General features: G+C 41.4%; 1 protein-coding gene across 3 annotated transcripts; it reads right to left on the reverse strand.

Annotated features, from left to right (window-relative positions):
* Window positions 1-77: 77 nt before the first annotated feature.
* LOC124706238 (CCR4-NOT transcription complex subunit 1-like) lies at window positions 78-23,751 on the reverse strand. Of its 3 annotated transcripts, none has more exons than XM_047237892.1 (51): window positions 23,632-23,751; window positions 21,261-21,561; window positions 20,955-21,177; window positions 20,528-20,867; window positions 20,337-20,450; window positions 20,123-20,251; window positions 19,859-20,032; window positions 19,574-19,765; window positions 18,819-18,956; window positions 18,598-18,723; window positions 18,246-18,490; window positions 17,643-17,746; window positions 16,785-16,879; window positions 16,457-16,693; window positions 16,067-16,267; window positions 15,831-15,936; window positions 15,614-15,705; window positions 15,257-15,402; window positions 15,069-15,177; window positions 14,849-14,995; window positions 14,371-14,418; window positions 14,158-14,286; window positions 13,821-14,060; window positions 13,604-13,732; window positions 13,451-13,533; window positions 13,267-13,372; window positions 13,057-13,152; window positions 12,795-12,947; window positions 12,358-12,540; window positions 12,089-12,267; window positions 11,893-12,007; window positions 11,578-11,709; window positions 11,164-11,208; window positions 10,929-11,006; window positions 10,727-10,843; window positions 8,278-8,404; window positions 8,050-8,150; window positions 7,859-7,963; window positions 7,675-7,752; window positions 6,318-6,464; window positions 6,110-6,247; window positions 3,621-3,665; window positions 3,381-3,524; window positions 3,211-3,272; window positions 2,413-2,566; window positions 2,132-2,323; window positions 1,935-2,039; window positions 1,637-1,768; window positions 667-909; window positions 465-566; window positions 78-396 (listed from the first exon to the last, which is right to left on the reverse strand). In XM_047237892.1, the coding sequence occupies exons 1-51, from the start codon at window positions 23,728-23,730 to the stop codon at window positions 259-261; spliced, it is 7,164 nt and encodes a 2,387-aa protein (XP_047093848.1). In that variant the 5' UTR covers window positions 23,731-23,751; the 3' UTR covers window positions 78-258. The 3 variants fall into 3 exon arrangements, with proteins under 3 accessions (XP_047093848.1, XP_047093849.1, XP_047093847.1); XM_047237893.1 differs by having other exon boundaries at window positions 11,578-11,697; window positions 19,565-19,765; XM_047237891.1 differs by having other exon boundaries at window positions 19,565-19,765.
* Window positions 23,752-25,796: the final 2,045 nt, after the last annotated feature.

The raw sequence follows: 25,796 nt of genomic DNA on the forward strand, positions 1-25,796 counted from the left end.
GTTGCGAACAGAAAACAGAGATGTAGATCAGCCGCCATACATGCTACAACTAGATACAGTATTACTACCACCGTACGAAAATAAATGTCACCAATTTATCAATATTACCTATCTAGAAATATTTCATTTATAGATACATCCGCATCAAGATAAAGTTGCGACAGTTATTTTGGAACAGATGGAGTAGATATTAAACGTTAATTGCACGATTGTCCTAAAGCAGTCATAAATGAACAAATAGCTCATAGAACACATTCTCTAATGGCTACCGTCAGCTAAAACAACTCCCTCGTCCACAGCTTTTCCTCCACAAGACCTTGCAACAGACTCGAACAACCTCTCAATCTCGGGTGCGCAATGTGTAAAGGGCCGAGCCCAAAAGCTGTACCGTGGGTTCTACAGAATGCAACCATGTATTAGAACTGTTACCTCCAAAATTCTTTCAAGCAGTCATGGTAGCATACCTTTATGAGCTCAACGAAAGTAATTAGTAATCCCCACGGATGAGGACGGTTAACTATTAGACGTTCTAAAAGAACTCTTGTTATCTGCTCCTGTACAATATCCTGCAAGTTTCAATTGTACGACGTCAAATAAGGTTTCATGGAGGCATATGACTGTAGCCAAACCTACAAAAATAGAAAAGGAGGGAAATCACTAGGTTACCTGTGTTGCCTCAGCAAACAGGTACAGAATGATGAAGGAGAAGTAATGGGTGTGATTGTTTGGATAGCGCAGTTGGTTAGCAATTGCGTTCAGGACGAGGTAACGGCCTTCAGTATCCATATTCACTATCAGATTCTGGAAGACCTCGGTAGCTGTTTCAATCTGAAAAATCTCCACCTGGGAACTTTGGTTGATTTGCTGTGCTGATGCATTCGCCTTGTTATGCTGCAACTGTTGCACAGCCTACACATACAATGTACACACGATCTTAGACTGTTCAAGCATACCAAGAAAAGTAATCAACAGCAAGCCAAAAAAAAGTAAATGTCTCATGGCTGCAACTGTAAGCCCATAGGATCAAAGCACTAATTCAAAGCATAAGTTTGATTTAATGCCCCTGAGCAAAAGTTCGCCTTTAAACTATGGTCACTTCAAAATAATGACTGCTTGGTTTAGTGTGAAAAGCTTGGTGTCTTCACAATTTATTTCTGGAGCCAAACTAAATAATTTGACTGACGTTATTTCAGGAAAAACAGATTGGTAAGGTTGTCTTCATAATTTCTTACTGGAGCCAAACTTGACAAAATCCTGGGCAGCTAATTTAGCTGGTTTTTCAAATGCCAACTTGGGCACCAAACCAAACCAGTCATAAACTCTGGACTCTATCTAAAAAAACAAAGAACAAGAAAGGCAATATACAGCCAAATTTCTCTCAGATAATGTCAAGATACTCTAAACAAAATGGTAATATTCCCACTTGTCCATTAGGAAGCAATCCCAGAGGCTATGCTATTTGTTCAACTCTATCGCGCGGGGCAGATAAGCTTAAAAAAAGAATGGAGAACATAAAAATAAACAAGCTATAGGTGTAATCGAAAAGGAAGCTTTGAATTTCCAATCGAAGATACCAAAATGAATTTCTAGAATTTCAATAGAAAACCCAATGCCATGCAAATTATTGAAAACTGACCTGGATGCCGACATAAACGACAAGCGAATTAATCAAGGGAACATTATAACGAGTTCCAGCCACATTTGCTTCATTTAGAGGCAGCAGTAACTTCTGCTTTAAATCGGTTAAAAAGGATGAACCTTCTGGTCTCTGCAAGATTGCAAATAAGAAAAAAAAAATACCAAACATTATGTATATCATTCTTCTATTCAAGAGTTTCTCAATTATTTACTCCATGTATACCTCAGATTAACTTTAAAAGAATTGTCTAGACTGTAAACTGTCATTATATCAGAGAAATGCACACATAATTCACCTTGAGGTACTCGTCAACCTGAGTTTTCATTTGCTTTGCCTTTAAAGCACTTTCCACATCAGACATGATTCTTGGAGCTTTTGAAATTTCAGGTAGCAGATCAATCTGTGTGTTACAAGAAACAACTGAAACTCATTAAACGTATAAAAAACCTGGTGGGAGTTTGTCAATAGCATGTACTGGAAGTCGGCAAATACCTTCAAATTAGGAGTAGAGGGATCTGGAAGTCTCATATTGCGTGGGAAAGCACTCAGAATAACATTGCGCATTTGAATGCAGCTTGGGGGAATCACATCACAGAAACTGAGGTGGTAGTCGCAAAGAAATTCAGGGAAGTCATGGAGTAGAACAAGTAGCACTCTCAAAGTTCCCTTGTATAAAAGATGAATCTACAAAGAAAGAATTATACAGAGTACATTAAAATGCAACGCACATTGTATAAGACAGCTACAACTGAAAATGCAGGAATAGGACTTACAGGTTGTCCCATTTCAGCATTTCTTAGATATGGTTCCATGAATTTGAACAAATCAACAAGCAGCCTCTGGAATAATGGCCAGCCCTTCTGTGAATTGCACAGCAGCAACTTTGGCATGAAGCTTCTATGACTTACCAATTCGAGCCAAGCAAAGCTAGGGAGAAAAGGCATCTAGTTAGCAAGCAACAAAGGTATATAGTAACAGAGTCAACAGCACAAAATACAAGCCTAATACACTAATTTTATAATGTCAACTTTCAACAAAAAGGCAACCGGCGAGTCAGACTTAGGGAGAGAAGGATTATTATCATACAATAACAATGAATTTAAACATTCTGTTATTTTATCGTGTACACTTCTGTACTTTCTCGCATAACTCTACAGGCTTACAATCAATTTAGAGATCATTGTTAATCGTCATACTAGGATGGTTGGTCCATTGACAGCTTTTATTGCATCACCTTATAACTCATTCTCTGATGGAATTAATGGCATGGCGATTGTCAAATCTCAATGTACGTCAAAACAAAATAAGAAGGCTAATTATTGAATAAAAGATCAGATGATTCTGGGACAAGATCACCCTTCACACCAAATAGCTCACTTTTATCGACAATCATGCATGGTGATCAATTCGTGTAACAATGTGTGTAATTTTATGGTATATGTTACAGAGATTCAATACAACACTAAGCATTGGAAGGAACACATTAATTTGTCCCAGTGAAGCATGAAAAATCAAAGGCAGACCTAATCACAACTATTGAGAAAATTGACAGGCAAAAGGACATGGCAAACCTCCATGCAGGAACTCTCAGAGGTTGCAGCACATGGAATGCATTTGCAAACGCAGTCAAAACCTGGTACATGTAAGATTTGTCGTAAAAAAATAGCGCAAACAAATTGCGCAAATCTGATATTATGATAGCACAACTGGTGCAAACAAGTCAAATATACATGGCATATACCTGAAAAGTAGCAGCATCATGAAGGTCAGCGGTACTAAGCTCACTTAGCAAATTTATAAATAATCTAAAATATGGCCGAGGGTTGAAAGAAACTTTTTTTTCTTCAGCATCTTTCTGAATGGTCCTAGCAGTTACGAAGAGAATCTGCAGACCAGTGAAAGGAAACCTTTTAGCAATAGGTCCAACAATACGATTTTACATTGCTAAAGAGCATCATTGAATTCAAGGATAAACACTGACCTTCGGAAGAAGGCTGCCTTTATTTGGTGCTATATTCACGCAGTACTGAAGATTGTAAAACAAACAGTAAGTGAAGTTTATCATGATGAGCATCAATATCCCACAAATTTCAGACCTTCCCTACTGAGTTTTATCATTCTTCCATGATTAATAAATACGTTAAAAATAACAAAAATACCACTACAAAAATAATCATAACACAATTCCTTGGCAAAACAGAAAGAAATACTCAAGTGTCGTGGTTTTAGTTATTATGGATCGGAGGGAGTACATTTTTCTGATCACGCGGAATAAATGTACAAGTAATTCCAGGAACAGGAATGGCACATGCCTAGTGCTGCCACATCTCTTTGTCCTTCTACAACAACTTTTTTCAAGAGAACGTGCAAACAAGAGTCTGCACTTCCTATCATTAAGAGGGGAAGCAAATAGATAAAAGAGTTAGGCAGCAAGTGCCGAGGTCACAGATCAAACAACACACAACACAGGCACAAACTACCCAGCATGGCGGTTCGTGCAACTGGTAATCGACAGCCTGCCATAATCCTGCTGCTTCTGCCTGGACCATGGAGTCAAAATCCTTTCCATTGCCCTGCAGTCTGCTCTTCTGCATGGTCACTACTCACTAGTCAGAGACTAGTCCTCCAGGGAGTAACTGAAGTGCAGACCGCAGGCCCATGTCCAGGGTGAGGTGCCGTTGCTGGGGATCACCGTAGGCATAAAACCCGAGCCCCGAACCGAATTACCTGACCTCGAACCCGAATTACCCAAAACCCGAAAAATTGAGTGTTAATTCAGGTGCCAACTATAGAAAGCTGAATTATATTCAGAAAACTCGGGTGTATACCTCAGGGACCCAAACAACCCGTTTAACCCAAACTTGGGCCAAATCCTAGCCCAATCCAGCTCCCACACTGCCCCTGCGCCCCAGCCCAGCAGCCCGCTCCACCAGTCCACCACACGCCCATCTCCGCTCAGCAGTTCCCATCCCCGCAGAACCGCACCTGCTAGTCAACGCAGCCAAACGAAGCTAGAAAACGCATCTGCCGCCAGTCCGCCACAACCAGAGGCACGGTCGGCCGCGTCCCTCGTATCCCGCCGCCACCATGAGAGGAGCAAGGAGAACGCCGAGCGGGGCCACGGGCTGCCTCCCTTGGCTCCCACCGGAGAGGCCACCGCGTGATGGCTCAGAGTAGTGCAGAGGCGCACCGGCCTCCATCCTTTTCCGACGGCAGCCGCTGGCTCTTCCTCCTTCTGGCGACAACGGGGTCTCTAACCTCCGACAAGGCGACGCACAGGCATCTAGCATCCTCAAATCTTCCTCTGTGCGCCGAAATCCTCATGTTCTAGATCAAGCACAGATGTAGATCGGGGAATTCCAGATAACCCGGACCCGAATTTCCGGGTACCTGAATAGTCGGGTATAAAAAAACTCAAGCAAAATTCAGGTGTTGATTCTGAAAACCCGAAATTTGTATTACCCGGATTACCTGACCCGAATTTTCGGGTTTACCCGAACGCCCACCATGAGCAGGGGAGACCATGGCACTGAAGCCTATATCAGCAGTCTAGCAGAGTTGTTGCAGGGCAAGCCAGAGGAAGTGACACTTCGGGGGCTCCAAGCCTTCGAGTGAATACTATGATATGGGAACTGAGTAAAAACGCACGAAGAAGGTCCTGTGCGCAGATTGCACAAAGTGCTTCAAGTCCGAGGGCCATAGATTGACACACTGATTCTAGGCCCGATCATGGACAAGAGGGTGCGTGTGATGGTGATCCATGCGTGAAGCCAGAAGTGAATAGTGTCAAACTTAGCTGTAGCGTGGAACATGTGATGTGAACATCCACTTCATGCTGCATAGACGGATCGTCCCAAGCACGAGAAGTGTCAGTGCGGTGGAGCTACGTCCATGTAATATGGAGTGCATAACCGTGAGCCTGCCTTTCCACCCTGGCACCTCGTCCAAAACCTTATCGAGAGGCGGCTGGAAATCCTGCTTCCTGAGCTTAAAGGTTGACAAAGGCAGCCCAAGGTAGGTGCAGGCAAAGTGTTTCAGGGCACAAGGGATGACCTTGACGAAAAAACTGGAGGCGTCCTCCTCGGAACAACAGGCCTGAAGCACCGCAAAAGCACACTAGCAACGACTTGACCACCTTGAGGTCCAACTTGATGGGGGAAAGGAAGGCCAACATATTGTAGGCATATAGAGCAAAGAGTGTTGGCTGCCCATATGACCCAGTGCCTGGAAGATGTTGTGAGAGTTGGCTCTGCGGAAAATGGTCCTGGGTACTTCCAAGGCCAATATGAAAAGCATGGGCTTGTCTTGCCACAGCCTCCAACCATGCCAAATCTTACACCCTCGCACTCCATTCGGGAGGATGCAAGAGCTCAAACTAGCGAGGAGGGTTCCCGGTAAATATTATGCATCAATTATTGTTTGCTTAATGTAATGTAAAAGGCCTTCCTTGAAAGAAAACATTGGACATACCTTGAACACTAAAGTCACAAGCTTCGAATATGAATCAATCGAGAAATATGAAATCTGGAGTTGCTGGGCAGGTTGCTGAGGTATTCCACCAGGAGCAATAAGTTGCTCAGAGACAACAGTGTGTGTGACAGCAAGTTCCTGGGTCATTTAAAGTATTAGACCTTAGTTTTATCATGGAGACCAGAATGATACTGGGTATAAGAATCACCGTGAGAATATGGAAGAAGCGGTCAGTCAAATCATCTCCCTTAAGCAAGCCATGTTGTTGCAACTGCGCAATGTAATGACTATATTCTGAATCACCCATAATTGGATGATCATATATGTGGCACCAATCTGAGAATAAGACTGCAACCTGTTCATCAACCAAATACTGCATTAGCTTTCTATGATGTTCAAACTCGATGAAGTCAATAAAGAAAAATGTCTGAAGCATATGCGAATCAACAAAATATTGGAAACAGATAGAAAAAAATGTAATGAACTAATGTAATGTAGAGTAAATTGAAAACATGAACACACTGCGTTTGGATTCAATTGTATGATTGGATACAATAATCAAGTCATCAACTAACAACAGGGAAATTCGCATGTACAGCGTGCTAATTTCACTATAAGCTGGTATTTGTGAAGTTGCATCTATTTTGCACTCTTCTGGCCGTCTAACAACTGACGTCAGCATGGGAATGTTGAGTAGTGCATACAATGTTTGAACACAGCAATACAATAACACGGGGACATTTGCGCATACCCTAAGTAGATAGATGGCATTGTTAGTATACTGACAGTATGAGTATGTTGATTTTATTTTCAGTAGACTTGATGTATTTGAAAAACTGAGGACAGAAACTGTAGGCCTTATAATTTGGGGAGGATCGAATCCAATGTCAATCCTAGCTTCTATCAGAAATAATTCTACTCCCTCCATCTGGGAGTAAGTGTATGTTTAGTTTTTTTCCTGAGTCAAAAAAGTTCAACCAACTTCCTAATAGCATGATTTACAAAACCCAATTAATATCACTAGATCCAGCTTGAAATGTAGTCTCATAATTGTCATAAATGTTGCTGACTTTTTCTATAAAGTTGATCAAACTTTAAATTGTTTGACTTAGGACAAAAACTAAACGTACACTTATTCAACGATGGAGAGAGTATTAGTTTAGTACCCATCCGTCACAAAATGCTTTCAGTTCAAGGTTGGCAATTACTCCCTTAACATGTGGTTCAAAATTGCAACCCTAACTACTTTTAATATGAATCTAATGATATCAATTTTTTGTAACATAATCCAGGAAGTAACAAAGTAATTCTTGGTAAAAAAATGGTTTTTCTTTATGAATGAAAATACGCCTTATAGTTTGGGAAAGAGTAGTAACAATAGATAATTTGCACCAGAACGTATGAAAAGAAGGGATGAAAAAATAGTTATCAGTTCTTAATCAAATACACAGATCAATAAAGACAAAGTACTTTATGCTTATCATTAATACGATATAATAAAAAACTTGCAGAAAATGTACATTGCACGGTGTACAGCAAAAAGAAGGATGTTCTGTCGTGTAGACCTGGTCTTGAAAACTAACACCATCTGGTAAAGCAGTATCGTTTTCTTCTTTATACATCGAAGCGCGGCCAGATAAAACCTGTAACAAATCAACAGAAATAAGCAATCACGTCTACACTTAAAGTATGGAGAAACTTATGACCATGCATAAATATTCAAACTTTTTTATCCCTTCACTGCCTAACCTTTTCATCCTTCATGGCAGCAAAGCTAGCAGAGTTGTTGAAATTACTCCTTGCAATCTCAATCAACTGCTGCAACAATTCTGGTGAACCAGGCCCGATCGCAAGCTGAAACATAGAACATATTACAACTTACGAATAAGCCAAATACATGGTGACTCAACAGCACAAAACCATTTGCTAAGACGCGCTACCTTTGATAATACATCGACAACATTATAAAGCTTGGAGACGCCATTGGGTTCTTGAGTGATCAATGTCTGGACAAGTGATATAGCAAACTCCGTTGCACCCTCTGAAGATTTGGAGGAAAGGGGGAGGGCAGGGGAAGCACATCAATACTTGATGATGGAACTCCAAAATTACGAAGCAGCAGATAACATTTCTTAAATTTATGTAACAAAAGATGTATTTGAACATACTGTTTCTTCCACTATCAATGATCTTTGCTAGATGAACATCGTAATCTCCAAGATTAAGAATCTCAGAACGAATTAATCCAGTAATTATGTCGACGTTAAACTTCTTATCTTCATCACAGTACATTACCTGCACAAACAAATCATTAAGTTAATAATTTACTCAGTTTGACAAGAGAGGGCCAGATGGATATTCCGTTAAGTGTATTGATGTGATCATTTCTGTTTTTTCAGTTAGCTCGAAAAAATTAGGTAGCTGTGAAATAGTGACACGAAGCTGATTGTGGTCATGTAGATCATAAAACAGTTGTTGCCTAATATCACTGACACCACACTTTTACACCACTAAAAAAATGCTTGTTTTGAAAGGTAACAAGACCAAAGAAACTCCGGGCATCCACATACATAATAATACCAAAAAACTAAGCCACTAACTGCCTGCTGGTAAATATCCCAACGGTAAGGAGAATGCTTCTCAATCTATGACTCAAACTGAGCACTATGCATGTACAAAGCTTCTCGCATAATTTTTTTCTCAAACATGCGTCAAAATGTCAAATGTGTGTATTGTGAAAATGGTGAAAATCTGCAAAACCCACATGGATGCCACTTACCAAAGGAACAAAACAAAGACAAAATAAGTAAAAAGACCACAACTAAGATCAACAAGCTGAAGACTTCTATCTATCCAATCACATAAATGAAATTTCATGTTTATGTATTTCCGGTAAATAACAACTAACTTTGCTTCAACATGTAATAAAATCCAGGCATCAGCAAGTAACTCATATGGAACTTATTTTGTAAAAGTATATAAACCTCAATATCTAACTACTCTAATGAATGCATGCAAAGGAATTCTACAGAGTAAGCATCGATGACAAGCAGAATCATGGTTTATAATGCCTAGTCCTCACATACAGAAGGACAACAACACCCCAGTCAAGAACCAAACAATACTAGAAGTACAGACCGGAAATTAAGCATAACAAAAATGTCTATAAAAATTATTACTCACAAATCTAGCATTTGTATTGTGCAGAATAACATACGACAATCAAAATGGTAGATTCAAACAACACAAATGAAGTTAAGAATGCAAAGGTCACCATTGAACTTTAAATGAAATGTGCTAAAAATGTCAGTGGTCACGCTCCTGTAGTGTTGGTGGACAAATAGAGGTAATCACGAGCTATGAGGCACCGGCGTGTCCTACGGATGATACTCCGCTGATACTCCGATACACGGGCGTATCCCAGGAGTATCATCTTTTCTTATTTAAAAAGAAATAAAAAATACTGATACGCCGTTCTGGACGTCGTCGTCACGGTAGGGACACGCGAAGCCCAGTTCAAGCCACTACTAAACCTAGCAAGCAGTGCGCTCTCTATCTATTCACTGGATTGACCAAAGCAGCAGACTGGGTCAAGGCCTCGGGAGCGACTGACCATGCTCTCCTCTGGTCTTCCCGTGCTTGCTGCTAGTATTTTGATCAAGATTCCATATTCTTTATCATGGCATTTTATTAATTTTTATATGAATACTCGCCGTATCGCCATATTGTCTTTTCTAGAAATTGCCGTATCCCGTGTCCCCGTATCCGTATCGCCGAATCCATCTCGGCGTACTGGTGCTTCATAGATCACGAGGAGGGACACTGCACCCATTGAGGAATTCCATCTTACTGTCAGACACCATGTTGGTGAATGGGCAGAACACCTGAAGAAACAATTGTGCAGTTAGGCAAAGGTCATACTGACAGCCGCATCCGGATGATTTCGTGAAAATCAATGTGGATGCCATGTTGAATGATGAGCTCAAATCTGGTGGCTGGGGTGCTGTTTACAGGGATGCTTCGGCGGATGTATGTTTCGCAGCGGCCGGGCCCCTGAGCAGTATTGCTGATGCTTTGCATGCTGAGACAGCAGCTATGATGAAGGCCGTCAAGCTTGCAGACCATCTGAGTGTGGGACGTGTGATTTTTGAGACTGATTGTCTTGTTCTTGACCAAACTCTGGGATCGACTACTTATGATCATGCTTCTGTAGGCATCCTCTTCAGTGAACTTAAGTTCCGTATGTGCACTCATTTCATCGAGGATCGTATTATCCATGTGTTGAGAGACTGTAACAAACCAGCGCATCTGCTGGCTGCTTTGTGTACCAGTGTCAATCATGACGGCCATTCTATGTGGACGTCAAACTACCTGGATGATGTAACCCGTGCGGTGACAGGCGATTGAGCCATGTCTTAATGGAATACCAGTGTTCCATTCCAAACGAAAAAAAAGGTGCATGCAAGATATATCAACCATAAAAAATGAAGAAACAGGTAAGGTGCTTCTTATGAATGGAATCAGATCTTATGGAAGAACTAAAAAAGCTTCTGCCCAATATCATAACTGGACAATAAAGAAAGATGCCTACTGTGAAGACTCACAGAAGAAACATACCCAGCTTGTTATCTCTTTAACAACAAGTTTGCAAACATCACATATTGCAACTAAAGTTGCTAGAATCCCTGTAACAGAAGTACCCTTTGATGCATTTTCATACAAATTTCTGAAAACCTGGAACCAACAGAACCAAGTACATGAGAAAAATGAGAACTAGAGAAAATAATCACATAATTACGAAGGAGAAAAGATGACAAACCTTTTGTGCCATAGCTAATGCAGCTTCATCTCGACTTACACATCTGTATAAGATATCAGGAACTTCCGCAATAACAGACTGACACAAGATTACAAGAATAACACACATAAAGGTCACATTGTGTCAAGAAAAGCACAATCTACTGAATTACGAATGCAGTCTAACAATATATAAATAAAAGTAATCAAAAGAAAATATTGAATCATGAAGGCAAACAGTCAGATCCATAGCTGACCTGAATTTCTGAGTCTTTACCGTCACTGGCAATCAAGGCTTCAATCTGAAAGTAAAGAGGTAGAAAAAGATAGTAGCTGAGTGACAGCATTGCCTAAAAGCAGTAATGAAGTTTACTTTAATGCGGAAGATATAAATAGCCCAAAGAATGGCAACTACACCAGAAGTCCAGAACAAGGCTAAGATATTAGCATTCTGAGAAAGACTTTTCATATACGAATAAAATAAACCATACTTGGTAATAGACACACAAAGTTTTGAACTCGGCGCGGATTTCTTGGACAATGTAGTAAGAACTAAGAACTCATTTATTTCTAGGTTAATTATTGGTAGTGACACGCTAACCACTGACACAGATCATGCCATTCCTCCACATTCAAATAAAGCTACCTTCAGATATAACAATATGTGTTACCTTCAGTGCAACCTGTTGGTATCTCTCCAATGCATCTTCAGTATTCAGAGGTTCAGCGAAAACAGATTCCATGCGATCAACAGCAGCCGTAGGTGAAAGAGGTGTGGTTGAACCTAGATCCTGGTAGCAGTTCTTTGCAAGGTAAGCAAATCAAATTTTAATTTTTCACTACTTCCTCTGATTCATATTACTTGACGCTAATATAGATGTAGCTGGACACATTTTAGTTGTAAATACATCCATTTTAGCATCAAGTAATATGGATCGGAGGGAGTATTAAATTTTCATGCAAAAACAAGAGTAAATATCACTGACTTCAGTCGCAACTGTTGGTTCACCCACTGGGGCATCATTAGATGACATAGAGGGGAATACAGATGTAAGGCTTGTGGGGGCAAAAGTGTCACTTGCACCAAGTTGTGTGGAAACACTGCAGAAGACAGAAGATATACAATGCTTTAGAACAAGTGGATCTAACAAGCAGACAAACAATAGAAGTAAGTGGTGTTACCTTAAAAGTTGCGTAGTACCATGATCGGACTCTTCCGGAACCAGATCTGATGGCTGTACCAAATTTGGGCTATACAGTCGAGGTATACTGGAATTGCCCGGAGCAACAGTCAAGGCTGTAGCAGAAGTGGTAGCTCCAGCATTTTGACTACTCTGGCTGTGCCATACAGTAATGAAGTCCTGAAATCAACAGTTCGCCATGTTGTAGACACTCAATCATGCTAGGATGCAAAGAATACAGAGAAAATTATTTATACTCAGATGCTTCACCTCATAAACTCGTTGTTGGGTAGCGCATAAAAGACCAGCAGGCTTTGGCCGAAGTGCATCCGGGACACGCGCAAGACCTTGAGTGTAAGGAAAAGCATCATAATATCCAGAACCAAGTAACTCTTTCTGCCTCCTTAGCTGTGAAAAGGGCTGCTTGATTTCTCCATCAATCATCTCAACAGCCTGCAAGATTCTCATTGATGTTGTCACGCTGTAACAGAATATACCATCATTTCTGCTATACTACTAGGTGTATACTTTGGTGGCAAAAACTAAAAGATCCAAAAATGGGCCGATAGCATAGTAAGTGAACCAATAAAATACCATTGGCTACTTGACCATAACATTTGCAGACGCAACAAACATAATAGAAATATAGAAATAGAAATGCCAATCATTGCCAGGTATAGCGAATTTAATAAAATGTGAAGAGCTACCTTGCGTGTCGCAACAGTCTCTATTAGGGCACAGCCAAGATCGAGATTGTCATTGATCAGAATATGAACAATCTGCTCAGTGCTTTCGCTGTTGTTATTCAGGTTCTGAATGAGACTTCGAAGATGAGACGACAAAGCAACACGAAGAGGCTCCTGCAGTGCAAAACAGGACAGTGAAATATGGCGTTATACATCAGATCTAGCATGCTGGGACTGTAGTAGAACTGAAAACTGCATCCACAAAGCCTTATGCAAGAAATACCTTGGAAGTTACATGAGCAAGACTTCCAGCTAGTGTGCCAACCATCAAATGTGCAGCACGAGATACGGCACTGTCATCAGATTCCATTGCTAAATCCTGCAGGGTGATATAGCAGCATGTTAGACACTTTGTAACATTACCTTAGTGGCTCACAGAAAGACAAATAGCTTATGAAGATGGAAAGCTAGGAAAATAGTCCATAAGGGTCACCTTAATAATAAGTTCCTTAGTGGTTCGGGTAGCTATTGTAACACTTCTCTGAATAACAGGGCCTATAATTTCTTTAATAGCCTTATCCAAAGCAACATCCATGATTCTATGAAGAACAAGAGAGTTAGCAGATCATCAGCAAAATAAATCCAAATGTTAGCTAAGCTTAACTTTTGGGACATACTTGCTATATTGTAGTGAACCAAGAGAGCTAAGCTTTTCATTAATTCTGAAATATATATCCGCGCGTGGGATCGCTGCCATAAGCTGTAAAAAATATAAGAAACAAAAGTCAAGTACAGAAGAAGTATAGATGGAGGAAAAAAAAAGGACAAACCTGACTAAGAGTAAACAGAGCAGGCGATGGAGACGATGTCTGCGAAGGTGAAATCTGATCGGGCATTCTTAAAGCAACCTTATCGTCTTCTACCATGCTGTTTGGAGGAAGACGAAGAGGTGGTGCATACTGTAGAATATAATTATCCAAATGAGTAAAGAACAAAAAAAATGCCGAGGTCGTGAATATTAATTAGTTATGGAGGCACAAAATCAACCTGGTTTAACATATTTGGGAGGCTAGTAGACCGGGAGGTACTAATTAACTCTGGTTGCACTTCCACAAGATTTTTGGCTGGAATCATACCAGAGGAAACCTCTGCAACCACTGGTGTTTGAGATGCACTGACATCTTTATTTGAAAAATCCGGATTTCCTTCAATTTGGCGAATACGATCTTTCAGAAAAGAAGATGGTTTTACATCCTTCATGTCCACACTGAGGTTCTTAAACAAGACCTACAACCTCAAATAGCCAAAATTAGCTTGCACAAATGTAAGCTAAATATAGTGTACAGCCCCTAAAAAATAGAATACAAAGAAGAACAGCAAGAACCTCAATGTCAAACTTCAGGTTCATCTTGAGATTTGGTAGATTATAGATCTCTGCAAGTAGGCTAAGAATACCCATTGTCCATGGATTTGGAGGACGATATGCTATACTTGAATGGCAAGGTTCAAGAATCTGAAAAGCACCATTCTGGTCATAACGACAAGCACAATAAAACACTGGTTTCTTTTAACATCAGATCAACATAAAGGGCAGCACCTTTGAAGTGAACGGAACTACTGCAATCATCAGCCCCCTTTCGTATGCCTTTAAATAGGAATTGAGAATGGAAAAGGTAAGCATAAGAAGAAGCATTATATATGCACTATCATGCTTGACTACAATCTTTTATATACAACTCAAAAAGTGTCACGCTAATCTATACATCTCAGACCAGATAGACAGACACAAGATAAAGTTGAAATGGCATCAGTGCATTAATCTATAGAATGCAAACCACTAGTTAAACTCAAATATACAAGTATTTCAGCAATATATCAAACTAAAATAAAGGTCAAATTCAGCTTCAAGACAAAAATATAGCAACCAGCAACATTTTGTTTAAACTAGCAAATGCAGAGGTTTGAGTATAGTTGTATTAATGAACAGACAAAAACGACATTACTCTGGTTCGGGCATGACAGAACATTACAATAAAGAACAAGCTAAGAAGTGCAAACAGATATTGAAGTATCACCTCAACTATAAGAATTTTGGGGTCAATTTCCTTTGCTCGTAATGTTTGATTCCTTCCAATAGTGAGCTTTCCTAGCCAACTACCCAGATTTTTTAGCAGCGATCTCTCTTCAGAACTTGATTTGATAAGATCCGATTGCAACAAGGCCTGCGGAACACAATTTAAGTTTTTAACAAGAGACTGATAGAAGACATGAAGACAGAAATAAGTAATGCGTGACCTTGCAGTTCTCATATGTAGCTTTCACCATTTCTTTATTCAACAATTTTGAGTTCACTTTGTCGAAGAACTTCAAATACAAGTCATGAAAATTAGGTTCGATGCTTGCCCTGTAAAAAACATGTTTTTAGGATTTGACAAGTAGTTGTTGCATTAAAAGAAAACAAGTACATTGATTGTAAAGGGTACCTTTTCATGACCATGTATTGTGCAAACCAAGGATAGTACTGTTCCTGGAAAACCTCATTAAATTCTTTTGCCTTAGCTTCCAAATTAGAAATGGAGATGTTGTTGATCATGAAAAAAATCTTGTCTTGAACTTCAGAGGGAGGGGCCTATGTGAGGTTGAAACAAAAAATGTAACTAAAGTAAGTCGTTATCACGCCAACAACGTAGTCAAATAAAATAATAGAACTATGCTTGACTTCTATAAACCTTGTCCGCGATAACATTTCAGTTCTAACACTAGAACTTCAGCCTGGCGAATCCCAAATAGTTTAACAAGTAAAGAAACATGGTCAAATTCACTTTTGATAGTAAACAAACCTCAACTGATGTATCTCGTCGTTCTGCTGCAGCAACAAGAGTCTCAATATTTAAAGCAGCTCCAAATCCTGTTGTGTACGAAGATCGAGTGCCTAACAGAATGATATTTTCGAGTTATTGCTATCCATAAATTCTAGAGTAATGAACCATCACTAGTACAATTAACTACCAAGGCATTTCTGGTTCATATTAATCTTAACATGTAAGCCAGACTAACCTGAAGGAGCTGAGCTTCTGGGCCTCAGAAAATTAGTAGATTGTGATGGAGTTGAAATAGTGGTAGAATGGTGGGGAGAAGATTGTGAGGATGGCGACGCAGTAACCTACACTTGATCATAATTTGCAAGACGTTAAAGAGACATAGTAGTAGACTTAATATACAAGATATACAATTGGAATTTTAGTAAGTTTATCAAGCCTCACACAAATTTGGTAAGTTTTAATCCTTAATACCTTTTGAGTAATAGACGAATCAGCAGGTATCGAAGAAAAAGGTTGACTGACAGATAAAATGTTCTTAGCTTGAATGCTGTTTGTAGAACCCTTGGACCTCTCCCCAAGAAAACCCTGGTGCCTCTGTTGCAGTGGAAAAGAAGAAGGCGACCGTTCTAGTTGTGTTGGAGGATTAATGAACTGCCATGATGCTTCAGAAGCCTACAAAAGCCAGACATATCTCGCCTATCAGATAAGGTGGGTAATAGTAGTACAAACTTAGCAATCATGCCAAGTAGTATTGTTGTCTTTAAAGGAATGTCAAACAATATGTAGTAAGAAGCAGTTGATGATCCAAGAACTTCAAAATTTTCGAGTATGCGTTACATCTTCAAATGTAACTGATTATACCTCTATGCTCCCAATAGACGGTGAACCAGAACCATGCTGATCCACAGGAAATATGCTGCTACTATTTGGTTCATTTTGACTTGATGATATATTGGCAAGTGCTCGCTCAATTGCAGAGACTAATTCGGCATGCGTTCCACGAAGATGTGAGATCTGCAATATATGGTTGCAGTATTGCGGCCACTCTATTAGACGATCCATGAACTGCTCGAGAGCTGCCGTACCGAACATAAACATCTGCAACAAGTCAACCACGCAACAATTCAAAATTTACATAAAAGTTGGTGAGAATGGTGATAACACACGGATTTATGTAATGATATCTAACCTTTGAATCAATAGATTTACGCAAGGCATCAAGAACATTACGTAGAGCAATTCCAAGTCCCAGGTGAGCCACAAGTTGATGTTTAATGAGCGAGCCTATTTCAAACATGAAAGTACATCAGATGATCAGAAATGACTGATCATAGTAGATCAAACTTCTTTTTAGAGAAGGTGCAGAAGCTTTACATTAAGCAGAAAGGCAAGTCAGATTACAAGAAAATGGGATAAGAATACACCATAACTTGACAATCTGCTAGAAAACAATTTCAAGTACTTGTACAATTGTATAATAGTCCATTCAACAGTATTTTCTAAATTACTTTGAAAAATGGGTGTGGGAAGTACATCAAATCAGCAAAAAGAAATTATACCAAGATAGGCAAAAACAACGAAATCTGGTCCAAGGTCGATGAGACATGGCTGACTGCCGTGGCGTGGCAACGCAAACGCCACCGGTGTTTTAGAGTTCAATGTTGAATAAATTGGAATATCGTGTGAATATATGTGGTATGATAAACAATGCTGCGGCGTGTGGAAAGGCATCCAGCTGGTACCCTTGAGGTCGAAGGATTGAGTTCTCCTTTCATGCGTTCAATTTTTTGCCGTTTTACACAGCAGTCCTACCTTCCTATATACTACATAACAGTGGAAGTGGCAGTCATGAACCGGGAACTACTTCAATTAAGAGCCATCCACAAATTCAAACCACAAGATATCTAACAAACAATCTAACAGTGTTAGTATATACAAGCTCACCAGTAACTTTGAGTTGATTTTACAATAAACTAATAATAACAACATGCCACAGTATCTTGAATCTGGATAACTTAAGCAAAACAAAACAAAAGCGATCACTTACCCATAAGAATAGCAGCTAACTTAAGCTGTGTATCTGGATACTTTGGGAAGAACTTGTACTCTTCAAACAAGTTTGAGATCATGCAATTGAAAATTGCTAGCTCCCTGATCATTCATATAATAAGAAATTCAAACATAAGCAAGTGAAGAAACAAGGGGCGAATCAAATTTTAAAGGCATCATGAAAAAAGTTTCAGGGACAAACGATGCTAACAGGGTTGTGCTGAGAAGAGATTTAGCCAACTAATGCAGAGGGTTGCCTCATATCGTGTTGCAATAAAGCGCACTACTTACCAATAACAATTACAATAACAAGGAGCAATTGTGCTTTTGAGACTGGTTTTTACACATGGGAAGCTTTGGTTGAATATAGTGAGAGAACTCAGACAACACAATGTGGGCAACTAACTGAGCAAGGGGATCTCAGCAAGATGAACAAGTTTGGCCACTGGGGAAAGAAAAGGGAGAAATCACACAGCTATAAGGCATGCCTACTATCACCTCTTCCTATCATATTTTGCAACTTCAACAAAATGATATCAATTAGGCAACAGATTAAGCAGAGAGTAGATCATAAGTTCATAAACATTAGTAGAAAAAGCACCTCTTGTTTGTAGACTCTTTGAAGCGTGCAAGCATTTGTATCATAGCATCAGTGCTTATCTGTTCTGAAAACATCTGGTGAAAATATATATTTGCCTGTGCTTCAATGTCATCAGAACCTCCCTCGGGAGTAGGAATTTTCCTTCCTACAGCACCATGATTCCTTGATTCATATGCAGCTCCCACTCTACTTAGTTCATCCACCAGTTGGTTAGTCAACAGCTGCCCTGAGTGAGACTGAAGAACCTGCCAAGAGATACCCATTGACACATATATTTACCTTCATACAAAGAAAAGTGTCACCATAACAATGTACAACAGGCACAGCAAGAACAGACGTCACCAGGACGGACCTTTATAAATAGAGGACAAGATTCCCAGCAAATATTCGCGATTGTAGCTTCAGATTGTTGGATGACACCTTCTTCGGCATCATAAGTTGTATTGACCACAATTTCTTTCAAGAATTTAATACATTCCTGGGAGTGCAAAAAGTGAACATGCAAGTTAAAAGCATAACGCCAGTACAAACTCCATGATTGTGTAGTGATGTATGCAAATTCACTTATATTACCTCAATAAAAGCCTCTCTCTGTGCACTCAACTTTTCAGTGATCCATTTCTCAAGGTTGCTATTATCATTTCGAAAGGAAACTGTAGCAAGTTTGATGCTAAATGCTAAAGAAGTAAAATCAAGGACCGTAGATAGGATCTGTTTCAAAATAAGTGAAAGGATGATGAAATAAGTACTAACAGAACCCGTTAATATCAGAATAGCCTATTGTTAATAACAATTGTATGATGTAAATCTATTATAATGTAGTACTGACGTGAAAGTTGAACTTGAAATACAGCACCCATGAATAAAATTCATGGAGACTTTATTCTAGTAGCAAAAGGATAAGGGCAAACAATGGTTGCTTCTACTGAATATTATTTTTTGCAGAGTGTCCCGATGTAGACAAAAGATATCCACGTCAACACAAGACTGACTAAGTTTTTAATTAAGTATAATCCATGTTACTCACAGAACACATGTCAGAGATATGCAACCAGATCCATAGCTGTGGCAAGGACATAGTCCGCAGTCATTCATAACTTTGAACAGCTTAGTCTGCTTTGTAACAATCACAGTAACTTTGAGCCATTAACTATTATTATTACGATTTAATCTGTCGCTTATCTTTTTGTTCAGGTTAAAAACTCAGTTTGCTTTTCCATTAACATGTCCACTAAAACCCAACTATTACTAGAAGTGTAATACAAATCTCAAATCTGTCTACCTAGCTCGGATTCATTAAAAGCATAAGATAGGCTTAACTGTGTTACCTTTAGGTCTTGACATATATCAACGATTCTCAAAAGACAACTTATATCAGAATGGGCATCAACAAATCCTCGAAGGGTAAGAGAAGGGTTGAGATGCCAGAGATATTTCAATAGACTGTTATGTTTAGTGTCCTTGAGTATAGCAGGGAAAACACAAGACAGTACTTCATACTGGAGGAGATTATACGCAGTCTGCAAACAAGGCATAAGTTCTATAATCGTGAGAAATATGCAGTATTTAGAAGAAAAAAAACATTTGGCTGATCTAGGACCAGAAAAACATACATTAATGTGGCTAACACCAAGAAATAAGACTTCTGGACAATGACTTAGTGGATAGTCCAGCATCGATCGCACTGATGTTGCAAACCCAAGCTCAGCAAGCTGGCATAACACCTCCAAAAGGTCTAGGCAGTACCAAGCCTGATTGTCTTGGATGTTAGCCAATTCGGGAAATACCTAAGGAAGAATTAGAGAAAAGTTATAAGCCTGTGAAGGACACGAGGTGTTTACTACGAGCAAGACAAGCTGACAGAATTTGTAATTTACCATCTTCCTGGAACAATGTTTAAATGTAAATGTATGAACAGGGGCGGCCACTGCATGTTTCAAGAATGATAATTGCCCTTCTAAATTCTTCCACAGTGATCCACAGATGGCATGAAGGGGAAATGGATCCTACATGATTCAATGAACAAGTGAATTACACACTCAGGAATTCAGTTAAGGAATTCGGTTAATTCAGTTAAACGCTTGAATATACCTTGCAAGCCCGGGAATATATAGACATCAATAAACGAAAAGCTCCTTCATCTGGGATATTGAAACCCTCATGGTCAAGGTTTTCCATTACAGTGGTCCAGTTAGTTCTTGGGGCCTGCATTTGCGATCAAAAAATAGTTAGATCATTAGCGAAGAACAGTAACAGCAGAGGCCTAGGTAACAAAAACTCACAGTTTCATTAATTGAATCCACAAGAACATTGATATTCCATGCCGTTGATTGAATTGAGTCACTTGTTTGGCTGTTGCCGAAAGCCGAAATGAATGTTGAATACGTATTATTAGCCTCATCAAGACCAAGGGTAGTGGAAACAACAGCCCCAAGCAACTTAGATATTCCCAAATCATTGAGGGGCTCAAAAAGTGCTAGTACATCTTTACAATGTGCAATATCAGCAGTACATCCATAGCCCAATTCAGTAATGATGTCAGCCATGCTTATTTCTTTCCCAATTTCAGATAAAAGGGAATCAAAATCATCATCTAAGCTACCAGCACATAGCTCTGTATGTCTGGAAGACAGAAAAGGTCAACAGAATATACATGAATATATAATCATAGACAATATGAAAAACATGAGTTCGAAAATTTCTGAAAACCTTGAAGCTGGCCAAACATTGCCATCCTGAATAGGGAGAGGAACATGGAATGGCGTGTCTTTGACTTTGAATAGGGAAATAATGTTAGTAAGAGAATCCATGTGCTTTGAGAGGCCATCAGTACGGTGAATAAACACAACAATATCATGAATTTGGTCATTTGATATATGTTGTGCAGGATTTTCACACAACTCCTCGATTTGAGCAATTGAAAATCTTTGGCCTGCAAAACAAATGAAGGGTGATGCGAGTAAGCACCTATAAAAACTGATCAAACCAACAAGTTTTGTTTTCCAAAACACGTACCTTTCAGATTCAATCCTATATTCTCAGAATCTGACAGGGAAAGTCCGATACCAACCTTCTCAGCTCTTGATAGATCAAGTTCATTTGACAATGTTTCAAGGAAAACATCACTGACAGAGACTGTCTTCAGTGCTTCACAAAAACAGGTGCTGAAGTATGGTTTATCCAGACAATATCTGAAAATAGTGGCTAAAAGATATTGTTTTGATTGGGAATTTTGTGCCACCCCAACACTCAGCAGCACTTCATCGAGACAAACTTGAAGCAGTAAAATGCAACCATCAGGACTGCAGTCTGCTAACTGAACAACATGAAAAGGAAAACATATTAGGGTGGATATAATGCATAAACTATTAAACTCAAACAAAGTAAACTTAATTGAGAATCAGAATGAATGCAAGGAAATAACTAAGGCAAGACTACTTTAAAGGTTCAATCAGGAAGTTGCTGAATGGTGCATACAGAGGATACAATATTGCATCACTGCAGCAAACAAGACACCCGAAAACCATTAAAAAAATAGAACATGAAGCATTTAGGATACACATAACAAGATTTTATAATGAAATATAGTAAGAATATGCTTGTAAGAATTCTTTGAACAGAGAAAAATGAAAAGTGTCATCTAAGTATCTAACGGAACCAAGTCTATGATGTTACATAGGATGCCACAATTCGGAAGATGGCGTCTGATGTAGGTTGAATAGATGGTTTGTGGTTTTATGTTCTTTTTTTCATTTTAAGTGAATGTTCCAACTACATCTGAAAGATCCATGCAGACCAGCAGGCCATATCAACGCTTCTATACAAAAATCATGTAATCCAACACCCTTCCAAGTGAAATATCATTGTGGTCCCCGTGTGGAAAATTATCCAGGTCAACATCAAGTGTAAATCCAAGACTCAAGCCAGCAATGGGGTAACTAGAACAAGGGTAATTTGGTCGAACAATATCGATCCCTACTCTGGCTTTGCTGCACTGCCCGAGCTACTTTGTGGCAGTGAAGTATGGGAACACCAAGACGCGGCTATGTCTGCGAGCTCCACAAGATGCCAAAAATGGTGGTGGTGTAGAGCTTGCCAGCATTCTTGCCAAGTTCCATGAGGTGCTTTCTTAACTCTGCCCGTGCCTCTGAGGTGTTCGACCTCTTCTGGAGGTTGGTAGTAAAATGTAGTTTGACTAAGTCATCTCTGAAGCAATCCGAGCAAAATTACTTAGAAGCATTGCTTTAAGGTGGTAAGGCGAGGCGAGGCTCCTAAACCCCACATTACCTGTTAAATACTTAAGGCGAGCCAAGGCAGCGCCTTCGACATTGCAGGAACAGACCAATCAGCAGTTTAGCACATATATTGCATGGAAAATCAGGAAAGACTGAGCGATAGCCACTACTTATGCACTTCCCCGTGGCCCAAAAGTCCATCTAGTAGCCATATACTATTCCCCGTGACCTATTACACCATCCACCCTCGCCACAGCCGATGCGGCACACCTGCTATTTTTCCTCACGGTAGCAGCACACAACCTAACTCACACCTTCTCCTCGTGACCCCACCCTTCTCCCTCACCGCAGCATCCATTATTCCTCACAACAACAGACGAGTAGATCAGGCAAAGTAAGGCGATTGCCAGGAGGTGGCGGGGTCATCGTCAGCCGCAGCGACAATCCAGCGAGGACAGGCAGCGTCAAGACCTCTGACGGCACTGGACTCCTCCCTGAGGCAGCCATATGCTTCATGCCTAAGGCCAGGTGGACACCTTACCATCCTAGGGCGCCAACACGCTTAAGAAACGCTTAGGCAATGCCTTAAACCATGTGCAGAAGGCCGCAAACAGACACAACTTAAAACAAGCCTTGTGTGCAGACCTCTAAAGTTCTTAAGAGGGCTCCATGTGTGAACAAAATACAATGTGTTCCCTTGTGAAGTCTGAACACCAAAAATCTAGACGAAGGGACTAAGAAGCAATCTCGTTCACTATATCCATTCTAAGGTTAAATGGCTGTACCGAGCGAATTTCGCCACATATTCAGGGAATTAACGGACCATATAGAACCGATCAACAGGGTTCATGCTATCTGATGGACTAGCCGCAACCAATCCCAACCAGGAACCTAGGCTAAATCGTGCAAAAGTGTTGGATCAGCGTTGCAAACGTATACTGGTTCGCCGATACCCATGAGAGACTGAGAGTAAATCCGCAAAACCCTAGATTGGTCCTAGGATGGAGGTGCTCCTCCTAAGCATGAATTCAGCGCGGGCCAGATCCTTGGATCCAGAACGAGCAGAACATAAATCGATCGATCACGAAGAGGCACGCGCCGGGAGAAGCGACGCCGCTTCGGAGAGGGGATGGGACGGGGCACGTCGTTACCTGGCAGAGCTCGCGGTAGATGGAATCGAGGGTGGAGCCGTCGGCGCCCTGGACGAGGGAGCGGACCTCGGCGGCGACGGCCGAGCTGAAGGGGATCATCTCGCCGGCGACGGAGGGCGGGTACGGGTAGGGTTCGCCGCCGCAAATACGAACGCGAGGGTGCAGGCGAAGGCGAGCGATGTTCTGCCGAGCGAGCTCTCGTGGGGAGCAAGGCAAGGGCAAATCTCGCCGAAATCGGGGACGCGAATGCGGTGGAACTGGTGATGAACGCGGGACTGAGATTCGGTTAGATCCAAACGTCCAGTTAGATCCAACGGCCAGCGAGCGGTGAGCCCGGACCAACGCGGACGGGAGCAGGGGAACAGAGGCGGCCGTCGGGCGGAGCGATGCCAGCCAGGAATCTCCGGCGGCTGCACCGGGAGAATGCGGCGGCGACGGTCCCTCCGATTTCTGCCACCCGCTCTCCCGCGCAATGCGACCCTCCTCGACCTCGTCGTCCTCGGCGCAGCGTTGCTGCCGCCGGTAGCCGCGCCAGCCACTTGAGGATGCGGCGCCGACGGGGCCCTCTGCCCCCCTCCGAGAGCTTCCGCTGCTTCCTTCTTTCGGACAACGGTGATCCAATCCGTTCCCCTCCGACGGACAGCAGCGAGGCAAACGAATTTCTTCAGTCAACAACTGCACACTTAGCAAGATTCAGTTGCTTGTGTTGCATACTGTTGTTCAGTGGGCAAAGCAACAGCTGAAAAGTTCAAGGAATGGACAATCAAAAGCACTTAGTGCCCACAGAAGGCTACAGTTAGCTATTCGCAAAAAAATAAGACTATAGTTAACTCCAAAATCAAAAATACTCCATCGGTTTAATGAAGATTAGTCAAAATTTGGATGTATCGTTGGATAGAGGGAGTATACACTTAAAATGTTCAAAATACTAGTCAATGCACATGTCACTTAACCCCTCTCCCGCGTCACTGGTCTTGGGCAGCTCAGGCAAACCCTATTCGTTGCCGCCAGAACCCCCTCCAATCCACCCTCCCCTGGCCCCACCAGAAGATGATGTTGGGCTAAGCCGTAGTGGCCGGTGGCATCGTGACTCTAGCTTTGACGTTGTGGCGCCCTCACGGTAGATCTGGTGGGGGAGACTTGGCAACCTTTCGGTTGCGCCCGCAATGGTGTGTGGCGGCCCGACGAGCTTCAGCTGACCTTCTTCGTTGCTTAGGTGGCTTCGGCAGTGATGGTTTGCTCAGTGCATCAATGGATGCGAGCTATGTGGGTTATGTCCCGTCGGCTCGTCCAGCTTGGCATGACGGGGTGGCTGCCTGCTTCCCAGGCCATGGTAGTGTCCTCCCCGGCAATGGTGGAGCGTAGGGCTCTTGGTGTTGTGATGGCGGCGCAACCATGCTAGTCGGCTGATCTATGCTCTCCCAAATATGTGTCTCTAGTGGTTGCCGAAGGCGACGTTGGGGTGGCTTCAGTGTGGCAATGGCTCTATTGTCGCTCTGTTTGTGCATGGGACAACGTGTTCGTGGGCCGGCGGTGGTCGGCAACGTGGGTGGTGGTTCTCGATTGGCTCTAGAAGATGGTCTCCCGGGTTCTGTCGGGCGGCGGTGGTGACATCTACAACTTGGGTCATGTTCTTTTGACGAAAGCCTAGACTAGGTGGCATCTTCCACGGCGCATCCCTCTTTAGCGCGTCGTCTTGAAGATCATTGGTCCCTTCCACCCTTTCTCAGGGTTGGACTTGCCAGACATCGCAGTTGGCAGGTACCCAACCTAAGCTTCCAAACTGAGCTAGTCTCAACAGAATAGGATACTTAGAGCATCTCCAGCCGTGTCCCCCAAACCGCGCTGGATTGAGCGTTTGGGGGACGTGTTTTGTTCGTGTCGCGTTTGGGGGACGTCGCTCCCCAGTCGCGTCCCCCAAACGCCGCCCCCAAGCATTAAACAAGGGTTTTTGAAAACACAACCATTTATTAAATATAGCATACAAATAAATATGTTTGCGGAGATTGTTTTCAAATTAAAATACAACGAACAATAAAACAACAAATAAATAGGGCTAGATCAATGTGTCGCGGCATTTGCTGATAATCCTTTGATCCTCTACAAATGCTCAACGAGATCAGCTTAAAGTTGCTCGCGAACATTGCTAACACGGATCTCTGCGT

This window comes from Lolium rigidum, chromosome 4, assembly GCF_022539505.1.
Source record: "Lolium rigidum isolate FL_2022 chromosome 4, APGP_CSIRO_Lrig_0.1, whole genome shotgun sequence".
In the NCBI taxonomy this organism is placed as follows: Eukaryota; Viridiplantae; Streptophyta; class Magnoliopsida; order Poales; family Poaceae; genus Lolium; species Lolium rigidum.

What these genes read in the sequence shown, in the direction of transcription:
- LOC124706238 (XM_047237891.1), bottom strand. Translation starts at nt 23,730, where the DNA reads ATGATCCCCTTCAGCTCGGCCGTCGCCGCCGAGGTCCGCTCCCTCGTC. An exon ending in CGTCTATTGGGAGCATAGAG is followed by an intron (nt 16,268 to 16,456) that starts GTATAATCAGTT and finishes TGGCTTTTGTAG; the next exon opens with GCTTCTGAAGCATCATGGCA. An exon ending in GACGAGATACATCAGTTGAG is followed by an intron (nt 15,403 to 15,613) that starts GTTTGTTTACTA and finishes AACCTCACATAG; the next exon opens with GCCCCTCCCTCTGAAGTTCA.